General features: G+C 41.8%; 2 protein-coding genes across 4 annotated transcripts in view; one reads left to right on the forward strand and one right to left on the reverse strand.

Moving 5' to 3' along the window:
- Nucleotides 1–1,830: 1,830 nt before the first annotated feature.
- LOC121549133 (zinc finger and BTB domain-containing protein 25-like) lies at nt 1,831–11,326 on the reverse strand. 2 transcript variants are annotated; one of them, XM_041860994.1, is made up of 3 exons: nt 11,259–11,326; nt 5,863–6,054; nt 1,831–3,940 (listed from the first exon to the last, which is right to left on the reverse strand). In XM_041860994.1, exons 2-3 carry the CDS (start codon nt 6,033–6,035, stop codon nt 2,701–2,703), a joined length of 1,413 nt encoding a protein of 470 aa, XP_041716928.1. In that variant the 5' UTR covers nt 6,036–6,054; nt 11,259–11,326; the 3' UTR covers nt 1,831–2,700. The 2 variants fall into 2 exon arrangements, with proteins under 2 accessions (XP_041716928.1, XP_041716927.1); XM_041860993.1 differs by lacking the exon at nt 11,259–11,326 and adding an exon at nt 7,559–7,665.
- Nucleotides 11,327–12,136: 810 nt separating this feature from the next.
- Nucleotides 12,137–19,559, forward strand: part of LOC121549132 (zinc finger and BTB domain-containing protein 1-like) — a 29,441-nt gene continuing 22,018 nt past the window's right edge. For both annotated transcript variants that reach the window (XM_041860989.1, XM_041860992.1), the window contains exon 1: nt 12,137–12,308. The gene's annotated coding sequence lies outside the window, so the exon portion shown is untranslated. The remainder of the gene's footprint in view (nt 12,309–19,559) is intronic.

The raw sequence follows: 19,559 nt of genomic DNA on the forward strand, positions 1-19,559 counted from the left end.
TATGTGAGTTATATCTGGTTGATTTGTTGTTTTATGTTACAGTATCCCATTCAAGCCCCCTTGTAAAATAACATTAAATACATTTTAGGAAAATAACAGTTTGACAGAGTTTAGTATTATTAAATGTATATAAAGTGCTGGTAGATATTTATTTATCAATATAACTATATTTTTCATTAAATGATCAAACAGACATGCAAAATCTCACTCCCGGTCTACCAATTTTTTGCTTCACCATGTGAAAATGATCTTCCCCAGTGAAGTCTGCAGTGTTTGGTTTCTGTAGCAATAAAAATATCTTACGTTTAACTATAACCTACAAATCATCAAGCAACTGGCAGTTTTTACCATTCCAGCTCTGTTTCTTAGTTGATCAGTTTCTCTGTTAAATTAGGAGCAAAAATAGTTTGCCATTTGTTTGGGAGGGACTCTGAGAATGATTGTCCTTACAGCCTCAGCCTCTTACTTTATGTAACAATATATTTTTAGACATTTTGTTATTATCATCAATAAAACTGGACAGTTAGATGGGTTCCAGCACTAGCTGTCCTAGATTGAATTGGAATGTATATAACCTACTGCTTGAGAGGTGTGCTGTCTCAGTCAGAAGCCATCTGTCAGTTTTAATATTTGATTGTTGAGCTCCAGAGAGGGATGCATAAAACATTCTGTATAGCCGTTCCATTACCCTGCTTCACTCAAAGGACCATGATCGCATCCCAAATCGCCACCCTTATTCAGAAGTGTGTACTTGCACACTCCCAATCATGGATTTATAAGCATAGGATTGGCGTAAGCATTGACTGGAGGGAGTTTCCACCTTTGTTAAATCCATGTCAGATATTTTGCAAGTGCACACTTCTGGAAAAAGGTGGAGAAATGGGACTCAACCCATCAAGCACAGTGTAGAGGAGAGGAGTGATGGTACCTTTTGGGGATGAGTCCTTCAGCTCTTAAGTGGCCTCTGGTGGTAACAGATTGTTACTACAAGAACAGGGAACAAAAAACCCTGGTCCTAGATCTGTTTGTGCTCTTGTCTACTCCATTGTAGTCCTTGTCTATCCATTTGGCATGACAATGAGTGACAAGGAGTTTGCATTATATATAAATAAAGACTGGCACTCAGGTTTGTGGAAACCGATGATTCTTATCAATGAGAAGAGTTACACTGGACAATCTCTTTAAAAAAATTAAAAAAATGGGAAAGGTGACAGATTTACAAAACATTAAACCACATTCATGTTTAAAGTGTATGACAAAGTGGAAACACCATAGAAGTGTAGCCAATTCAAACACACCAGAAGTCACACACATACCAACAGTACAAAAATGAAACACCCAAAATGGCAAATCTGATCACCAACTTCGATAGACAGTATAAACCTATCACAGTACATGCAGACTCCTGGTTTGACATTACCAGATCCATTCTTCTACACATTCTGATAGCCATTACCACATATCCATCAAAGGTGAAACTATAATCTCACTATCATAAAGCTGTAGAGCACTAACGAAGTTCAGAACATCTCTTTTAGTCACTTCTACTCATGTTAGCCTGTTATGAGCTAATATAAGTCCTTCCTCTTAGTGCTAAAAATATTCCTAGTGCTGAAAATATTCCTAGTCAAGGCCGCAGTCGGTCTTCAATGAGGTCTAGAGGGCCGCAATGAAAATTTGATATATTTCCTCACTGTCAAAATTAGCAAAAAATCTTCCTCTATCCATCGTTTGGGGAATTTTAGATGCTCCCTGACTGTCTAGCTTTCATTTCGGTGATTATTAGCGAAATGGACACAGTCAAGAAACTGTATGAATGTAGGTCCATTATCATTTCTACAGTTTCGATTTGGTTTCAGTTGATTTAGAATCAGTTTTGCCTTTTCGATGAATGAATGAATAAGACGGGAAAAACTCAATGAATAAGACAGGGGGGCACCTGATTCTATATCACCTCTCCTGTGACACTTGAAACATACAGCCCCAGGTTTTCCAGCTTGAAAGGTTTTGGGATGACACTTGTGACTTTGTCTCCTTTTGCATACTTGTCCACTTAAGTAGGTAGTACAGTCTTCCTGAATCCTCTGAATTCAAGCTAATTCTCTAGTTTGTTTTGCTAGTTTGTCAGGAGGTAATAAAGAAAACAATAAAACACCAAGGCACTGCTCACGGTTTTGGGGGGGTACTGCAACATTTTGGTCTTAAGAAGTCGTCCCTTGCAAATTCCTGTAACCCTGACAATCCATAACAACATTACATAGGCTCCATTTCAACAGCTACTTATTCGGAAAGTGCACGTTTTCAGAAAGAAATGCAGATACATAGTATTTGCTAATTTCCAATCAATATCAGCTGGTAACATATGACAACAGAGAGAGAACACATTTATCATGTAAAAACAATGTTCTATTCAGACATTCACTGAATAAAATAAGATACGGTTTACACTGGAATCACATCACAGGGTTTTATCTAACCAACAGAGAGATGACGGTATTGACAAAAGACAGGATATAACCGGAGAAGTGGAAGGATAATGACAAAAGGTAAGGAATCCGTGCAACTGAAACAGGGTCATGTTCAGTAGGAATCAAACTGAAGAAAACAAACTGAAACAGGAGGTATTATCTGGAATTAAGAATAAGAAACAATATTTGGGACTTCATGTATTTATTTTATTTCTACAGTTTGTTTGCACTTTCATTCCACAGTGACGGCATCCACGCTCTCTGGTGAAATCTCAGAGTCTAGCGAATAGCAGGAGCTGCCATTGTCCTGAGCTTCCCTGTTGGCCTCCTCCGTCAACATTACTGTGGTGCTTGCCGCCACCCCAACGCCACCACCGCCGCCCTCCGGTGGCCCCTCGCAGAAGTGTCCAGAGGCATGGATGAGCTGGCTGCAGAGGCGGCTGTAGCGGTGGTAGCGTGACGGCTTGCCCGTGTGCGTGTACATGTGCTCCTGCAGCTGGCTCTTCTGGGCGAAGCGCAGGCTACACACAGCGCAGGTGATCTTGCGCTTTCGTGCGTGACTGGTAGTGGAGATGGTGGTGGTGGGGGGTGGACTGGTGCCACTGGCTAGACCACCCCTGCTCTGCCTTAGCCCAGCAGCTAGCTCGTCAGCTAGGGCCTGGCTCTGCCTCAGGGCCTCCTCCAGCTGATCCTGGGGGGCCCCACATTGCTGCTGATTCTCAGGGCCCTCCAGGTCCCCTACCCCGCCCTGGGAGAGGCCCTCCATTAGTCCACTGGGGTCCAGGGTGCAGGCGGCGTGGCTGAACAGGTGCTTGCGGAGCCCCTCGGGGGAGGGACAGCGCTCGCCGCAGCGGGGACACAGCAGCGACAGGGGGCCATCCTTGAACAGGAGGCTCTGGCAGGGGCTGCCGCCCTGGGCCGAAGGAGACATTGGGGACCCTCCCCTTCCCAGCGCCTGTTGGCCCTCCCCTCCCTCCCCTTCCCCCTCCTCTACCCTCTCCTGCTTGATGCGCGTTGAGATGTCTGAGTCGTCGCCGGAAGCCACTGAGGAGACGCCACGGAGGAGACCAGAGAAGGGCTGACGGTCCGAGGAGGGGACGCCCTCCAACCCCACGGTCATCGAGAACTGTGCAGCGTGGGAGCGGCCCGCCCGGGTGGACGAACGCCCGTCCTCCGGGCTGCCTCCTCCTCCGGTCCCTGCACTACCTTTAGGGCCCCCAGTACCCTCTTTGTTGGCCAACTGGGACGAAATCTGAATACCATACAGGTTGGACATACGGACCAGGTCGGTGGCATCAGGGGACCCCTCGTCGGGGATACGGCACAGCTGGTAGGCATGCAGGAACTTGATGCCCTCCTGCAGGCGGCCCTGGTCCACTGGCTGCTTGGGGCCCATGCCCGTGTACATGATGTGGAGCAGGTAGCTGAACACATCCGGCTGGATGTCCGTGGGCTGGATTTTAATGCACTCGCTGTGGAGATGGTAGTAGACAGTGGGAAAGTATTATTGCTGACTATTAGCTTTTAGTCAGCAAAGACAAATTCAATAAAGTATCTCTTAGATTTTGTAGAGTAAGATGTACACTACCAGTCAAAAGTTTGGACACAGCTACTCATTCAAGGGTTTTTCTTTATTTGTACAATTTTTTACATTGTAGAATAATCATGATGACATGAAAACTATGAAATAACACATACGGAATCATGTAGTAACCCAAAAAAAGTGTTAAACAAATCAAAATATATTTTATATTTGAGATTCTTTAACTAGCCGTCTTTGCATTGATGACAGCTTTGCACACTCTTGGATTTCTCTCAACCAGCTTCATGAGGTAGTCACCTGGAATGCATTTCAATTAACAGGTGTGCCTTCTTAATGCGTTTGACCAAGTCCATATTATGGCAAGAACAGCTCAAATAAGCAAAGAGAAACGACTGTCCATCATTAGAGAGATGAAGGTCAGTCAATACAGAATATTTCAAGAACTTTGAAAGTTTCTTCAAGTGCAGTCGCAAAAACCATCAAGCGCTATGATGAAACTGGCTCTCATGAGGACCGCCACAGGAATGGAAGACCCAGAGTTACCTCTGCTGCAGAGGATAAGTTCATTAGAGTTACCAGCCTCAGAAATTGCAGCCCAAATAAACGCTTCATAGAGTTCAAGTAACAGACACATCTCAACATCAACTGTTCAGAGGGGACTGTGTGAATCAGGCCTTCATGGTCGAAATGCTGCAAAGAAACCACTACTAAAGGACACCAATAAGAAGAAGAGACCTGCTTGGGCCAAGAAACACGAGCAATGGACATTAGACCGGTGGAAATTTGTCCTTTGGTCTGGAGTCCAAATTGGAGATTTGTGGTTCAAACCGAACTGTCTTTGTGAGCCGCGGTGTGGGTGAACGGATGAACTCTGCATGTGTAGTTCCCACCGTAAAGCATGGAGTAGGAGGTGTTATGGTGTGGGGGTGCTTTGCTGGTGACACTGTCTGTGATTTATTTAGAATTCAAGGCACACTTAACCAGCATGGTTACCACAGCATTCTGCAGCAATACGCCATCCCATCTGGTTTGGGCTTAGTGGCCACTATCATTTGTTTTTCAACAGGACAATGACCCAACACACCTCCAGGCTGTGTAAGGGCTATTTGACCAAGACGGAGAGTGATGGAGTGCTGCATCAGATGACCTGGCCTCCACAATCCCCCGACCTCAACCCAATTGAGATGGTTTGGGATGAGTCAGACGGCAGAGTGAATGTAAAGCAGCCAACAAGTGCTCAGCGTATGTGGGAACTCCTTCAAGACTGTTGGAAAAGCATTCCAGGTGAAGCTGGTTGAGAGAATGCCAAGAATGTGCAAAGCTGTCATCAATGCAAAGGGTGGCTACTTTGAAGAATCTCAAATATAAAATATATTTTGATTTGTTTAACACTTTTTTGGTTACTACATGATTCCATAGTGTTGATGTCTTCACTATTATACTACAATGTAAAAAATAGTAAAAATGAAGAAAAACCCTTGAATGAGTAGGTGTGTCCAAACTTTTGACTGGTACTACATAAATACAAAACTAGCTCAAAATATCATATTTCTGACAGCTCTCCAAGTAAAACACACAAATATCATATACATTTTGTATATTACATCCTCAAAGATCATATCTTAACAGTCAGTGCAATATGAGTCAACACAGAACATACCTTCGAATGTCCAATATCATTGAAACAACCTCTGATGACCACTATTATGCTAGCCTACATTGTATATGGACACTAGACCATGCTACTGTACAATGCTAACTATTAACTTGAAGTGGGTAGGCCTAAACATAGGTATTTAACAACACCATGAGTGTGATATTGACAAATACTGTTCATAAAAGCTAGCAAACCTTGACTGATGAATGAAGATCATCTTGAAGTAGTTGGAGAAGGCAGCCAGGATGGCCCTGTGGGCCTTGAAGTATACGTTACCAATGGCAACGGTACAGTCGCACAGGAAGCCAAACTCCCTCTGGATGTTGAGCTGCTGCAGGAGGAACAGGCTGTGGCTGGACACGTCCATGACGCCACTTCTTGACCTCCTGCCACACGCACACAGTAATTAATATTGTATTATATACACTGGTTAAAATTAAAATCGGGAGAGGATATGTTGTGCAGACCTGGGTTAAAATAGTATTTCATTCCTATCAAATACTTTTAGCGTGGTGGGTGTGGTTTGCACTTCAGGGACTATTCCATTGTGCCTGGTAAGCTCAATAAACGACTAAATACACAAACACTATTGGTACCCATGCAAGGTCTGATTGCTGTGCAATGGCAAAATGTGGTTCTATATGACTAAACTCTTCCCCCACCCTATAAAACACACACCAAACATATGTTCATAAATGTCACACCTCTGACTCATGCACTAAGGCATTTCTCAAGGTGTTGCTGAAACAATGTCATACTCTGCTGGTCAAAGAACTGAAAGAAGCATCTCTCGGCCAGATGTTGGCATCTCCGTAACTTTCTACCTGTAGACATCTTAGATAATAAAGGAGTTTCACGTCTGGTGTGACAACATTGACACGCAAAACATTGTGGAACAGTAGGCTAACCTAAATACTTTGACAAAAAACAGTTCCCGATGTCGATGTAGCCTTGTAGCAAGGTTTTTACATTGCAACTGAGCGTGGGGTCAATAGAATTTACTGTTACACGGCAGTGTTAATTTTGGCACCTATTTTAGATTAAGTTTTAAAATACATTTGTCTTAGTTACATTTTAGTCATTTCATCCTTCATTAGTTTTAGTTATTATCAGTCAACTAAAACTATTTTAGTTTAGTTTTAATCACAGCCATTTTAGTCACATAGTCAGTGCATTTATTTTGATTAAATAATGAATATTTAGGCTACCTCTAACTTCCATCATCTGCACATTCTGATAGCCTTGTCCCCTCATATACTGTACCTTAGCTGACAACATTGATAATTGTGGCAAATTGTAACCAATGCCAGACATAATTAACCATATAGGCTATAAAGCCTTGGCTACAGGTTAAACAATGTACAGCTCTAAATTCTCTCCCCATCATTACCGTCAAGGGGGGTAAATAACAGTGGTTTCATTGAAAAGGCAGGAATTTGAGCTTTCCAAAAATGCTAGAAGTATTATTGTTGCAATCCACCGGGCATATTTATATTGTAGCCACCCTTTATTCAAATGTATCCATTAATGTTGTCTACTTCAAAGCAGATGGGACAATCCGATAGACTGTCAGACATTGCAACAAAGCATGCATTCTGCAACCACGACAGGGTCAGCTTTCGACGAATGGAATACGTAAATAACTGAAAATACCATCCTAAAAGATTGTCAATATGCCAGTCCCCTATGTAGCCTACAACCCACAGCTGGTCTCATGATAAATTCGCCAACTTGTTTCACGACAGCATAACATCCATTCACACACGTCTGCGTTGTATCAAGTGTTTCTACCGACCGAATCAAGTGTTCCTTATAGACTAATGCATGCATTTGGATACCCCCTCCTATTTGCAAAACAAAGCACATACGATAATTGGGAGTCCTTCTTACCACCTATTTGAGAAATACAGATTTATATTTCGTAGCCTATTTGTTGCTGCAGAGAAATTCTCGCACAGTCTCGCACGTCTTCATATGTGATTGTCAACTGAGCCTGTTATTCGTCACGTGACTGTACTGCGCCGTACATTTGGGACACTCTTTTCACTGCAGTTTGCCCGGTAGGCGGTGCTATACGTCACGGTGGGCGTAGATTTCAGCGCGCACAGTGTCAAGAACGAGCCGAGCACTCGCTCATGTCCGGATTGTGGAATCTATTTAACACACTGCGCTAAACCATATATGTCGCATTTCCACTGAGGATTTACCCGTGTTCTTTTTCCATCTATGCAGGCCAGCACCTGTGTCTCACTTGGCCATGGCTCCTGCGAACCTGCTCTAACTTGGAGACAAGCAGGGCCGGCTCCAGGCATAAGCGGTTGCTTAGGGCCCCAGGCCACTAGGGGGCCCCCAACCCCCAGTCAGGTCTCAACTTATTGTTTAGAGTTAGAATAGTAGAATACACAAGGTGCAAGTTCGAAATTTGGTTGAATCAGCAATTCTTCTCTTGTTATGTCAGTCACAGCCAGTCACTCAATTAGCCAGATCAGCTAACATTTTTTAGATTGGTAAATTAGTCTAGCCAGCTATCTAAACTTGTAGTTATCATGGCCGAATACCAACCGTTCACGCAGGGCATATGCCCAGGGGCCCTGACCTCCCATTGATTTTGTTAGTCACTCTCACTCAGATATCATTAACATGGCATAAGTCATGGCAAAATGAGTAGAATTGCATGAAATGTGCTAAGAAAATAAAACTCCACCCTATGGCAAAATGTGTAGAACTGCAGAACACTTAATACATGTTTTGTGGAACTCAGTCAGGGTCTCAATTTACTGTTGAGAGTTAGAATAGTATAATACACAAGGTGCAAGTTTGACATTTGGTTGTGCATCAGCAATTTTTGTATTGTTATGTTATGTCAAATCTATTCATGATCAGTTTAATATATTTAATTCAAGTACATTTATTAGATTGGCTCATAGCCGCAGGAAATACAGGTGCTAAGGGTGTTTTTTTTTGTTTGTTTTTTTACAAAAGTAGTGCACTGGGCCTTTACTAGTATTAGCGGACCGATAATCGTGGGAAAAAAATGTTTTCAGCATCTCCACTTAGGCAAAAAAGGTAGTTGTATAATTAACAAGTGTCTTGCAGGATTCAATAGAATCTTGCAGGGTTTAATACACAGCCTTAGTTAAGGTAGTAAATTATCTTAGAGCCAACACAGATGCCAAACAGCTCTCTACTCTTGGATTTAAGTGCTGCATTCGACACTGTTGACCATGATGTCCTTCTGGACAGACTGGAGCAGTGGGTTGGCCTCTCCGGTCCAGTTCTAAATTGGTTAAGGACCTATTTAACTGGTCGAGAGTTTTTGTCACCCTTGGTGAACATAACTCATAGAAAATACATTTCACATGTGGCATTCCACAAGGTTCGATTTAGGGTCCGGTACTGTTCAGTTTATATAGTGTTACTCCTTGGCAGCGTTATCAGAAAGAACAGCATTGATTTTCACTGCTACTCAGACGATTCACAACTTTACATTTCTGTGTCACCAGAGGATTTTAGCTCCACGGATAAATTATTAGATTGTATTAGTGATTGAAATACTTGGATGGTTCACAACTTCCTCCAGCTAAATCAAGACAAGACCGAGGTATTTATTGTTGGAGCCAAAGCACAGAGAGAGCATCTGGTCGCACATTTTAATTCACAGGCATTAAAGATAAAACACCAGGTAAAACACCTAGGTGTTATTTTAGATTCTGAACTAAATTTCGAATCACACATTGGGAATGTGACCAAAATAGCTTTTTACCACCTGAGGAACATTTCCAAGGTGCGGCCGTTTCTCTCTCAGGCTGATACAGAGAGACTCATCCATGATTTTATTACAAGCAGGCTTGACTACTGTAATGCTCTCCTGTCTGGTCTACCCAAGAAAGCCATTGGTCAACTGCAAAACATACAGAATGCTGCAGCACGGGTACTGACCAGGACCAGATGAAGAGCACAGTTTTAAGGACTCTGCACTGGCTGCCTGTGAGTTTTATAGTTCATTTTAACATTCTTCTATTGGTTTTTAAATCAATACACGGTTGTACACCCCAATACATGTCAGACATGCTTTTGAGTTACGTACCCAGTAGGTCCCTCTGGCACTGGCCTTTTAACTATCCAAAAGCCTAGGAACAAGAGGCATGGAGAGGCAGCCTTTAGTTATTATGCCCCCAGCCTCTGGAATAGCCTGCCAGAGAACCTGAGGGGGGCCGAAACTGTGGATATATTTGAAAGAGATCTTAAAACCCACGTTTTTAGCTTTGCTTTTCCTTAGGATGCTTTTTAGTCGTTCAGTTTTTATTGTTATTGTTTAGTTTTTTTTATCCTCTTATGTTTGTTGTGCACTAAATATTTCAGTGTTTATCTTCATTGTTTTTATTTTATTTTTCCTGTGAAGCACATTGTGTTGCATTCCATATCTGAAATGTGCTGTATAAATAAAGCTTGATTTGATTTGATTGTTGCCCCGTCCCTTTCTCTGCAATTGTCATTCTAACAGAATCCAGAAAGAACAAAACCATGTCCTCAAACATTTACACCAAAAGGTGCAAAGTTATGGGCAAAGACATAAAACATCCACATCATGTCATGTCCCATCAGGGCCCATGTGCTCTTGGTTGAGCATGGTGCTTGCAATGCCAAGGTTGTGGGTTTGATTCCCATGGGGGACAAGTATGAAAATGTATGTACTCCACTGTAGACTTACAGTTAAGAGTGTCTGCTAAATGACAACAACACAATGTCAAATTAAGTATCTTTCTTTATCAAATAACATGGAAAACAACCACTTTTTGAGTAGTATTAATGTACGATCCTTAAAAAACACTAAATGTAAATGTACATTACTGTATTGTACACATGCTGGTCATCTAGGTTTGTAGCTGTAGACTTTTCATCACCATGAAGAAAAACAATGCACAATACAGTAATTTAGTACATTGAGACATCAAGTGGGTTGTGATGATGTGGCTCAGTTGGTATAGCATGGTGCTTACAATGCTAGGTTTGTGGGTAAAATACCCATGGAGGACCAATATGAAAATGTATGCACTTCCTACTGTAAATTGCTCTGGATAAGAGTGTCTACTGAAAAGGAAGGAATAGACCATTTCAGTTTTCACATAGAAATAAGTTGCATTTGCAAAGTATTTCAAGAAACTGGAAAACATATAGGCTATCAAGCAAGCATTTTTATATTCCACAAGTATTATCAGATTAACTGTTTTCTACAGATAATTATCAGACTCAAGTTACAAATGCACTCAAATAAATGTAGTTTACATTTTTTTATAAAAGTAGTGCACAGTCCTGTATTAGCTGACCAATATAGAGGTCTTCAGCGCAGGCAAAAATTATTCTGCACTTCCCGCAGCTAATGATTGGCTTGATTGTGGCATTGACGTTGTTGGTTGTCTAGCAAAACTAGACGTTACACATCGTTCACTTTTGAAAAACTGGTCCTGCCACTTGGTAGCTATCGTTAGTTCAAAGCAAAATGATGTACTAATATGAAAGTGCAATTGTAAACTATAAAGTATAAACCCACCATAGCTTAATGTATGAATTAGATCACAGGTGGAGTTACCTGGTTACGGTCTCAGTTCAGTTATTTCATTCCACTCCTTGCAGGCTACCCCGTGTCATTTGCCAAAGACATGGGAAATGACCAGGAATTACTTTGGCAAATGACCGGAGTGGCAAGGAGTGGAATGTTTGCTAAAACGACTGGTACCCAGCCTTGGTTGAACGTTGACGCGCTTCGGACAGTCCCATGACATTGGGACAGTCCTTGCACTTTGAAACCGACGCACACCGTGACGTATGGCACCGCCCACCGGGCAAAATGCCATAAAAGAGTGTGTCCCATGTGCATTTTCTGTCAGGTCATACAATGTATAAAAATCACCTGTGTGTTTTTTTTGTAAATACAGTGTGTTTTACGTTATCCTAAAAAAAATATGCAGAGGAAACTTTCTAATGTACATGCCATGCTCAGTCAATGAGCGCAGTAAAGTTCTAATAAACGCATGCCTTGGAGATTTGAATGTTTATTCTAATTTCCCTTTATGCTGAAATGTAGCTGAAAGATCCAGACCTAGGGCGACTTCTGTAAAACTTTCAGATGAATCAAATGTGTAGCCTAAATCATCCTCATCGGTGGTCATTCTAGTAAATGCCTGTGCATGTGGAGACGAAATAAATAGGCAATAAACATAGCATATTAATCAAATTAATGCAGCGGAAGATACACCTAATTTAATTGTATAGGCCTACATGTATAATATAATAACTAGCCTACTATGCCAGTATCACATAAATCAAATGTTCTATGTTCGTCAATTTTACTTGCAAGCAATCAGCTGAGTAATGTTAACTGCCTTCTTATTCTACTGTACACCCAGTCTCGGGAGGGTTGGATTTGCGTGAGTTGGGCTCGATCAGGCTTAGTGCGGTGAACGAGCTCAAACAGCGGCTGTGCGGAAGTTCTTTCATCCGTGCTGCATAAGGGTCTTCGCCCTCGCGATTATTCTCGTCACAACTTTATGCTTGGATAAAAGCGGTTCAGGTGGAACATCTGGACAGTACAACCCAACTTGAGTTTTACTACATCCACAATCGGCCCCCTTTATTGTCGGTGAGTATTTATTCAGTGTTTTCACAGGGTAAACATTCCTGCGTTAGGAAAAACCCTGTGCCTTTTTCTCATAGCGTGAATGCGGGAGGCAGCGCGGGGGTGGCAGTGCGTGCTTGCGTGAGATATCCGACAACACTGCCGTGGAGCTCTCTCCATTTTGGTTTCACTTTGTTTGGTCGCCCGATATTTTCCACAATTACCACTCTGTTGCTCCGATCGGAATTATTCTAAATCTGTTTAGTTGATTATTACTTTTATTGCGGTATGATTGACAGCTATGATGCCCGCACGACAGTCTCCAAAATTGGCCAAATAAAATGCGTGGGTGGGATGAAAACCTCTCAATTTGAGCCGTCGAGAAGTCCTGACAAAGAAACTGCTATTTTGAGCCAGAAATATGAGGGCATCACTGTACTGACTGCACATTCTCAAAGTAGACCATTGATGATAGCAGAAAGGCTAGTGTACAGATGTTAGACAGATATTTAATTGTGGTCAACTACGTTCAAATGCATTCTAGACTATGTTATAGATTTAGGCTTGAATAGCTGAAAGACATTTCTGATGAACTCAACTTCCTTCACCATGGAGTGGTTTAGTCAGCTAAAGCTTGAAAAAAAATGCTACAAATGCTTAGTTATTGCAGACTGAACTCCACTATGTCAACACTGTAGAACCTATGTCATTGACAGGCTGTATATCACATCAAAATGATAAGCTATATAGAAATCGGTCCTTTTTGCTTCTCGAGGAACACACACACAATCTGAGCAGTTGGATGCCAGAGTCTGCCACGGTGTAGCACGCCTGGAGTTTAGGGGTTAAGTGCCTTGCTAGAATAACCGAATCCCGACAGATTTTTCCCTATTGCACCCTCTGGTTGCAGGCCCACCCCAGCTAACAAAAAACGTTCCCACAACTTTAGAGAAGTTTCCTTAAGAGTCTCGTTAGGTCATTAACTAATGTTTTCATAGGAATGTGCCCATGATATGCAATGAATATTTCCAAGAGACCATTCCCTTATTGTCTAATAGAATTTACCCAGAACGTAGTTACCATTTTATCAGAATCTAAGATATGAATGTTCTAGACACATTTTATGGGAACGTTGCAAGAACATTCATGTGTCCAGTTTTTTGTGGATTAGGAGAATATTCCATCAGCGTCCCACCAGACATACATAGAATATGGTTGCCATGTTCTCAGAATATAAGATATCAATGTTCTAGACACGTTTCATGGGAATGTTGCAGGAACATTTCTGGGTATCAGTTGTCAGGACGTCGCCTGATGGTCCCAAAGAAACGTTCTCCTTCCAAAAAGTTTAATTACAACTTGTTGCTGTTTCCGAGCCAATCAAGGCCCTGATTGGTGAACCACTGATCAATTCATAGCTCTTTGTCTGTTGCCAAGGTTGGGGATACTCACACACAGTGCTTTTAACATAGTGTTTTCAACTTATATATTTTACACACTTTGAAGTAGATGATTACATTGTGCATGTTCACTTATACAGTAATTATTATTCATATTATGTTCTCACCTGGGATTTGAACTCACAACCTCTTGGTTCACGGTACTCCGATCTTCCCGTTACGCCACCATGTCCAGTCATTGATTTGATTTACTTATTTCAACAATTTAAGAGCTTTCTGCGTAGTTGTCTAATGTTGGTGGAGCATGTTAATGTTTTAATGATAATCCTGAATCACTATGATTAATAAAATAGTTTTTTTTGTGAGTGTACTTTTAAAGTTGCACTATGCAGAAATCGCTCAGCCATTTCCTATTTAGCAAAATTTTAATAGTTCGCCTAATTTCAGTTTGTGACAAAATAAGCTAGTATAGTGTAGAGAATCATTGTACCATCTAAACCACTGTGAAATATATTTTCCATAACCCAAAATATTGTATTTTCAGCTGTTTGAAGCTGGTGTACAAAACCAAAAGTAAAAGATGCAAAAACGAAACTTAAGAACTTGAAGCATATAAATAGGGCACATAGAACAGATCTACCGCTTCGTAGACTTGCTTACAATGCGAATGACAGATGTATAACTCACATTTCTATTTGAATTTGGTCTGGTTGCCCAAAAAGTCACATAATGCCACTTTAACAGAGCTGAGATTTACTTCAAAGTGCATTCACCCTATTGCTTACACCTATAAAGTTGTTTCATTTACATAAGTGCCTAGGATTTTTTTCTGGACAGGGCCTGACTATACTGGCCCAATAAGCACATGCCCTAGAGATATCCCTTATTGGGATAGTGATTATGGCGTTTGTCATTGGTGCTGCTGGGTTTGAGACCCGCTAGGGGAATCACCCTACTTTCACATTCTTAGCTAAATATGTTAATGTCGTTATTTGGGAACAGTGACAACACACCTATCTGATCTAGATAAAATGAGTTTCTCAATGGCTGCGTTTACACAGGCAGCCCAATTATGATCTTTTTCCACTTATTGGTATTTTGACAAATCAGATCAGCTCTTTCTACAACAATTGGGCAAAAGCTCACGTTTGTTCGACGTGGTACATGTGGTGTAGATTTCAAAAGTTCTATTTGAGATGCTCAGCTATGTAGAATTAATAAATACTGATAATTTATGAGGTAGTGTAAATGTGGTCATAATCTGTGCCCAAGTGGAAATCCTACAGATTCCCATATTTCAATGAGAAACTCATTTTAATTAGATCAGATAGGTGCATTGTAACTGTTGGCAAATAATGACATTATTTCCCCTAGTGGATCAAACCCAGGCCACCAGCAGCAATGATGAACACCCTAACCACTGTCCCAATAAGGGATATGTCTAGGGCGATTGCTTACTGGGCCAGTAAAGTTAGTCTCTGTCCTGTCTAGAAGAAACCCTACCCCCTCCTCCCTAGGCACTTGTGTAGATCTGAAATAACTTGATAGGTGTAAGGCTGTAAACAATGGGGTGAATGCACAGTAAATCTCAGCTCTGTTAAAAGTACACTCAAGAAAAACTTTTATTGATCATAGTGATTCAGAAGTATCATTAAAACAGGTTAACATGCCCCACCAACATCAGACAACTATACTGAAAGCCCTTACATTTCTGAAATAAGTAAATCAAATCAATGATGAGAAAAGTCTGATTAACCAATACATGACACGGACATGGTGGCGTAGCAAGAACATTGGCATACCGTGAACCAGGAGGTTGTAAGTTCAAATCCCAGATGAGGACTGTTGAATAATAATTCCTGTATAAATGAACATGAACAATGTAATCAGTGTGTCAAATATGTCAGTTGAAAACACTGTACAGTATGTTTAAAAGCACTGTTTGTGTAAGTATCCCTAACCTTGCCCACAGACAAAGAGCTGAAATGGATCAGTGATTCACCAATCAGGGCTTTCTTTGGGACCATCAGGTGACGCCCTGACAACTGATACACAGAAATGTTACTGCAATGTTCCCATGAAACGTGTCTAGAACATTCATATCTTATGTTCTGAGAACATGACATGTTTGGTGGGACATTGATGGAATATTCTCCTAACCCACAGAAAACTGGAAACATGAATGTTCTCATGAAACGTGTCTAGAACACGGCAACCATGTTCTGTGTATGTTTGGTGGGACATTGATGTAATATTATCCTGTCCTCCCAAGTGGCGCAGCGGTCTAAGGCACTACTACAGCCTGGGGTTGTGACCAGGAGCCCCATAGGGCGGCGCGCAATTGGCCTAACGCTGTCCGCGTTAGGGGATGGTTTTTCCAGGGGGCTTTCCTTGGCTCATTGGGCTCTAGCAACTCCTTGTGGTGGGCCAGGTGCCTGCAAGCTGTCGTCAGTCGAAATTGTGTTCCCTCCAACACATTGGTACGGGTGACTTCTGGGTTAAGCGAGCAGTGTGTTAAGAAGCAGTGCAGCTTGGCGGGTCATGTTTCGGAGGACACCTCTTCCAAGCCTGTTGGGGAGTTGCATCGATTAGACAAGGTCGTAACTACCAATTGGGTAAATAAATAAATGGTCACATGAATGTTCTTGCAAGGTCCTATGAAATGTCTAGAACATTAATATTGTATACTCTGAGAACATGGTAAACATGTTCTGGGTATGTTCTGTTTGACATTAAAGGGATGTTTTTCTAACTCTAACTCCAAAACATGCTAAAAAGGTTCTCAGAAGGTTTTTGCTAACGTAGATAGAATGATCCCCTAACTAACGGAAAACTGGACACAAACATTAGGGGAACATTAAACATTCTCTCTCCTTAGAATTGTTAGCTGGGACCTCTCTAGAGTTCCTACCCCCACACTAGTTCAAGACAGGCTGGCTGTACTGGATATTATAGCGAAGTAACACTCACACTTGTCTTTTCTTACTAGCACTAACTTTGCTGGTAGCTGCTTATTGAGGAAAACATTAGCTTACTATGGCTGTGATATGCAGTTCAATGCACTAACTGTAAGTCACTCTGCATAAAAGTGTCTGCTAAATGACAAAAATGTAAAAAAAATGTTTTTATAGAATTAGGCTATCAGTCAATTTGATAATATAGCCCTATGTGTTTGTGTGTGTGTGTGTGCATCTGCGTGTGTGTGACAAGTATTTTCTTTAGGGTGATCTTATCGCGACAGTGTTCTTTTTAGTTTACCTTTTTGTGGCATAATTATGTGCCACATCATGCATACCTTTAAAAAAAATACTATTACAACATCCAATGTTTAGCCCTATTTTGTGGACTTAAAGATTGAATCCGCAGGTCGTGGGCACCCCCATGCTACTCCACTTCTTGTGTTGTGTTTTCACTTTGAACGAAAACAAGGAGGTTGAGCCTTGGGATGGCCTTCTGGGCAAGGTGTGTCTTTGCGCTAAATTCGGCCCACTCGAATGACCCTGCTGCCATGGCTCCAGAGTTGGTGAGAAAGGGAACGTCTACAGCTGCCAGAATCAAACACAGAGCAGATGAAGTCCACAAGCTAGCTAACTGTCCTGGTAGCAGGGACAACATTTTCAGAAAATGTAGACAGAAACAAACGCCATTCTCGGTTCTTGGATCTGAATCAACTCGACCCCAAAAGAGAAAAAGAAGCGAGAAAAAGACTGCTCATGACCAATCCAGAAACCGGATGAACATTGGAATTCATTTTGAAAAGTGGAAGAGTGACGCCGAAATGGCCACCGTTCTCAAGGACTGGTAGTGTTGGATTGCATTTTTTGCCTGCTAGCTACGTTGTTGCTAACCTTAGTGTGTTCAATGTTCAAGCAAGCTAACACGGCTACTTAGGTAGCTAGCTAACATCTGTATTCGGACTGTTTTGTACCCAAAGGAAGGTAACGATAGCTACATCATCTAGCTACACTGCATAAACCCCACAAGATGCCCAATGCCTTTATTTCAATTAGATAACATTAGCTAGCTAAAGCTAGATATGCAGATTGTTGACAAGATAGTGTGTTTGGTTTGTAGATGATAATGCTAGCTTTTATTTTTTTATTTTTTTATTTCACCTTTATTTAACCAGGTAAATCAGTTGAGAACAAGTTCTCATTTACAACTGCGACCTGGCCAAGATAAAGCAAAGCAGTGCGATAAAAACAACAACACAGAGTTACATATGGGGTAAAACAAAACATAAAGTCAAAAATACAACAGAAAATATATATACAGTGTGTGCAAATGTAGCAAGTTATGGAGGTAAGGCAATAAATAAGCTATAGTGCAAAATAATTACAATTAGTATTAACACTGGAATGATAGATGTGCAAGAGATGATGTGCAAATAGAGATACTGGGGTACAAATGAGCAAAATAAATAACAATATAGGGATGAGGTAGTTGGGCGGGCTAATTTCAGATGGGCTGTGCACAGGTGCAGTGATCGGTAAGGTGCTCTGACAAATGATGCTTAAAGTTAGTGAGGGAGATAAGTGTCTCCAGCTTCAGAGATTTTTGCAATTTGTTCCAGTCATTGGCAGCAGAGAACTGGAAGGAATGGCGGCCAAAGGAGGTGTTGGCTTTGGGGATGACCAGTGAGATATACCTGCTGGAGCGCATACTACGGGTGGGTGTTGCTATGGTGACCAATGAGCTAAGATAAGGTGGGGATTTGCCTAGTAGTGATTTATAGATGGCCTGGAGCCAGTGAGTTTGACGATGAACATGTAGTGAGGACCAGCCAACAAGAGCGTACAGGTCACAGTGGTGGGTAGTATATGGGGCTTTGGAGACAAAACGGATGGCACTGTGATAGACTACATCCAATTTTCTGAGTAGAGTGTTGGAGGCTATTTTGTAAATGACATCGCCAAAGTCAAGGATCGGTAGGATAGTCAGTTTTACGAGGGCATGTTTGGCAGCATTAGTGAATGAGGCTTTGTTGCGAAATAGGAAACCGATTCTAGATTTAACTTTGGATTGGAGATTCTTAATGTGAGTCTGGAAGGAGAGTTTACAGTCTAACCAGACACCTAGGTATTTGTAGTTGTCCACATACTCTAGGTCAGACCCGTCGAGAGTAGTAATTCTAGTCGGGTGGGCGGGTGCAAGCAGCGTTCGGTTGAAGAGCATGCATTTAGTTTTACTAGTGTATCGCGTCAAATTAGCCTCTAAAGTCCATTGCTCGCGAGATGGCGCTGTCGAGCAAGATAAAACATAATTGAGCAGCATAGAGTCGAGAGCGCAGAGGATGAGTGCCGCGAGCAGAGGATGAGTGCCGCGAGCAGAGGATGAGTGCCGCGAGCAGAGGATGAGTGCCGCGAGCAGAGGATGAGTGCCGCAAGCGCACAGACCAGTCGAGAGTGCAGAAATGAGGTCTAGAGAGCAGAGGATGTGTCCCGCGAGCGGACAGGCCACACTTGAGAGCTTGCAAGTGTGACTTTGGGTGACATTGCCGCAGATCAAAAAGAAAAATGTCTGAATAATTTAAAAACAAAAAACGTAAGCAAAGAAGCATGATTCAAAATACATTTGAAAGCATCGATAGTCACGTCTTTGTCAAGTTTTCACTCTCAATTTCTCAATTTGCTCTCTCAAGTCTTGGCACCTTTTGGGTTTCAATTTCTATTGTTTTCCGATTGGATTTCAGGCTGGTGGGGGGGCGGGCTTAGAGGCGGGTGCGTGTCTAGAAACTTTAGATTGGTCACTTACACTGGAGTAATGGACAAACTAACAAATACTGGCCTTTGGCCAGTCCAGTGTTGTGTTGTGTGATTGGTTGAGTCTTCTTGGATTGGATCCACTTCAAAGCTGTCTGTTAAGCTTGCTAGCC

Source organism: Coregonus clupeaformis, chromosome 33, assembly GCF_020615455.1.
Source record: "Coregonus clupeaformis isolate EN_2021a chromosome 33, ASM2061545v1, whole genome shotgun sequence".
NCBI lineage: Eukaryota > Metazoa > Chordata > Actinopteri > Salmoniformes > Salmonidae > Coregonus > Coregonus clupeaformis.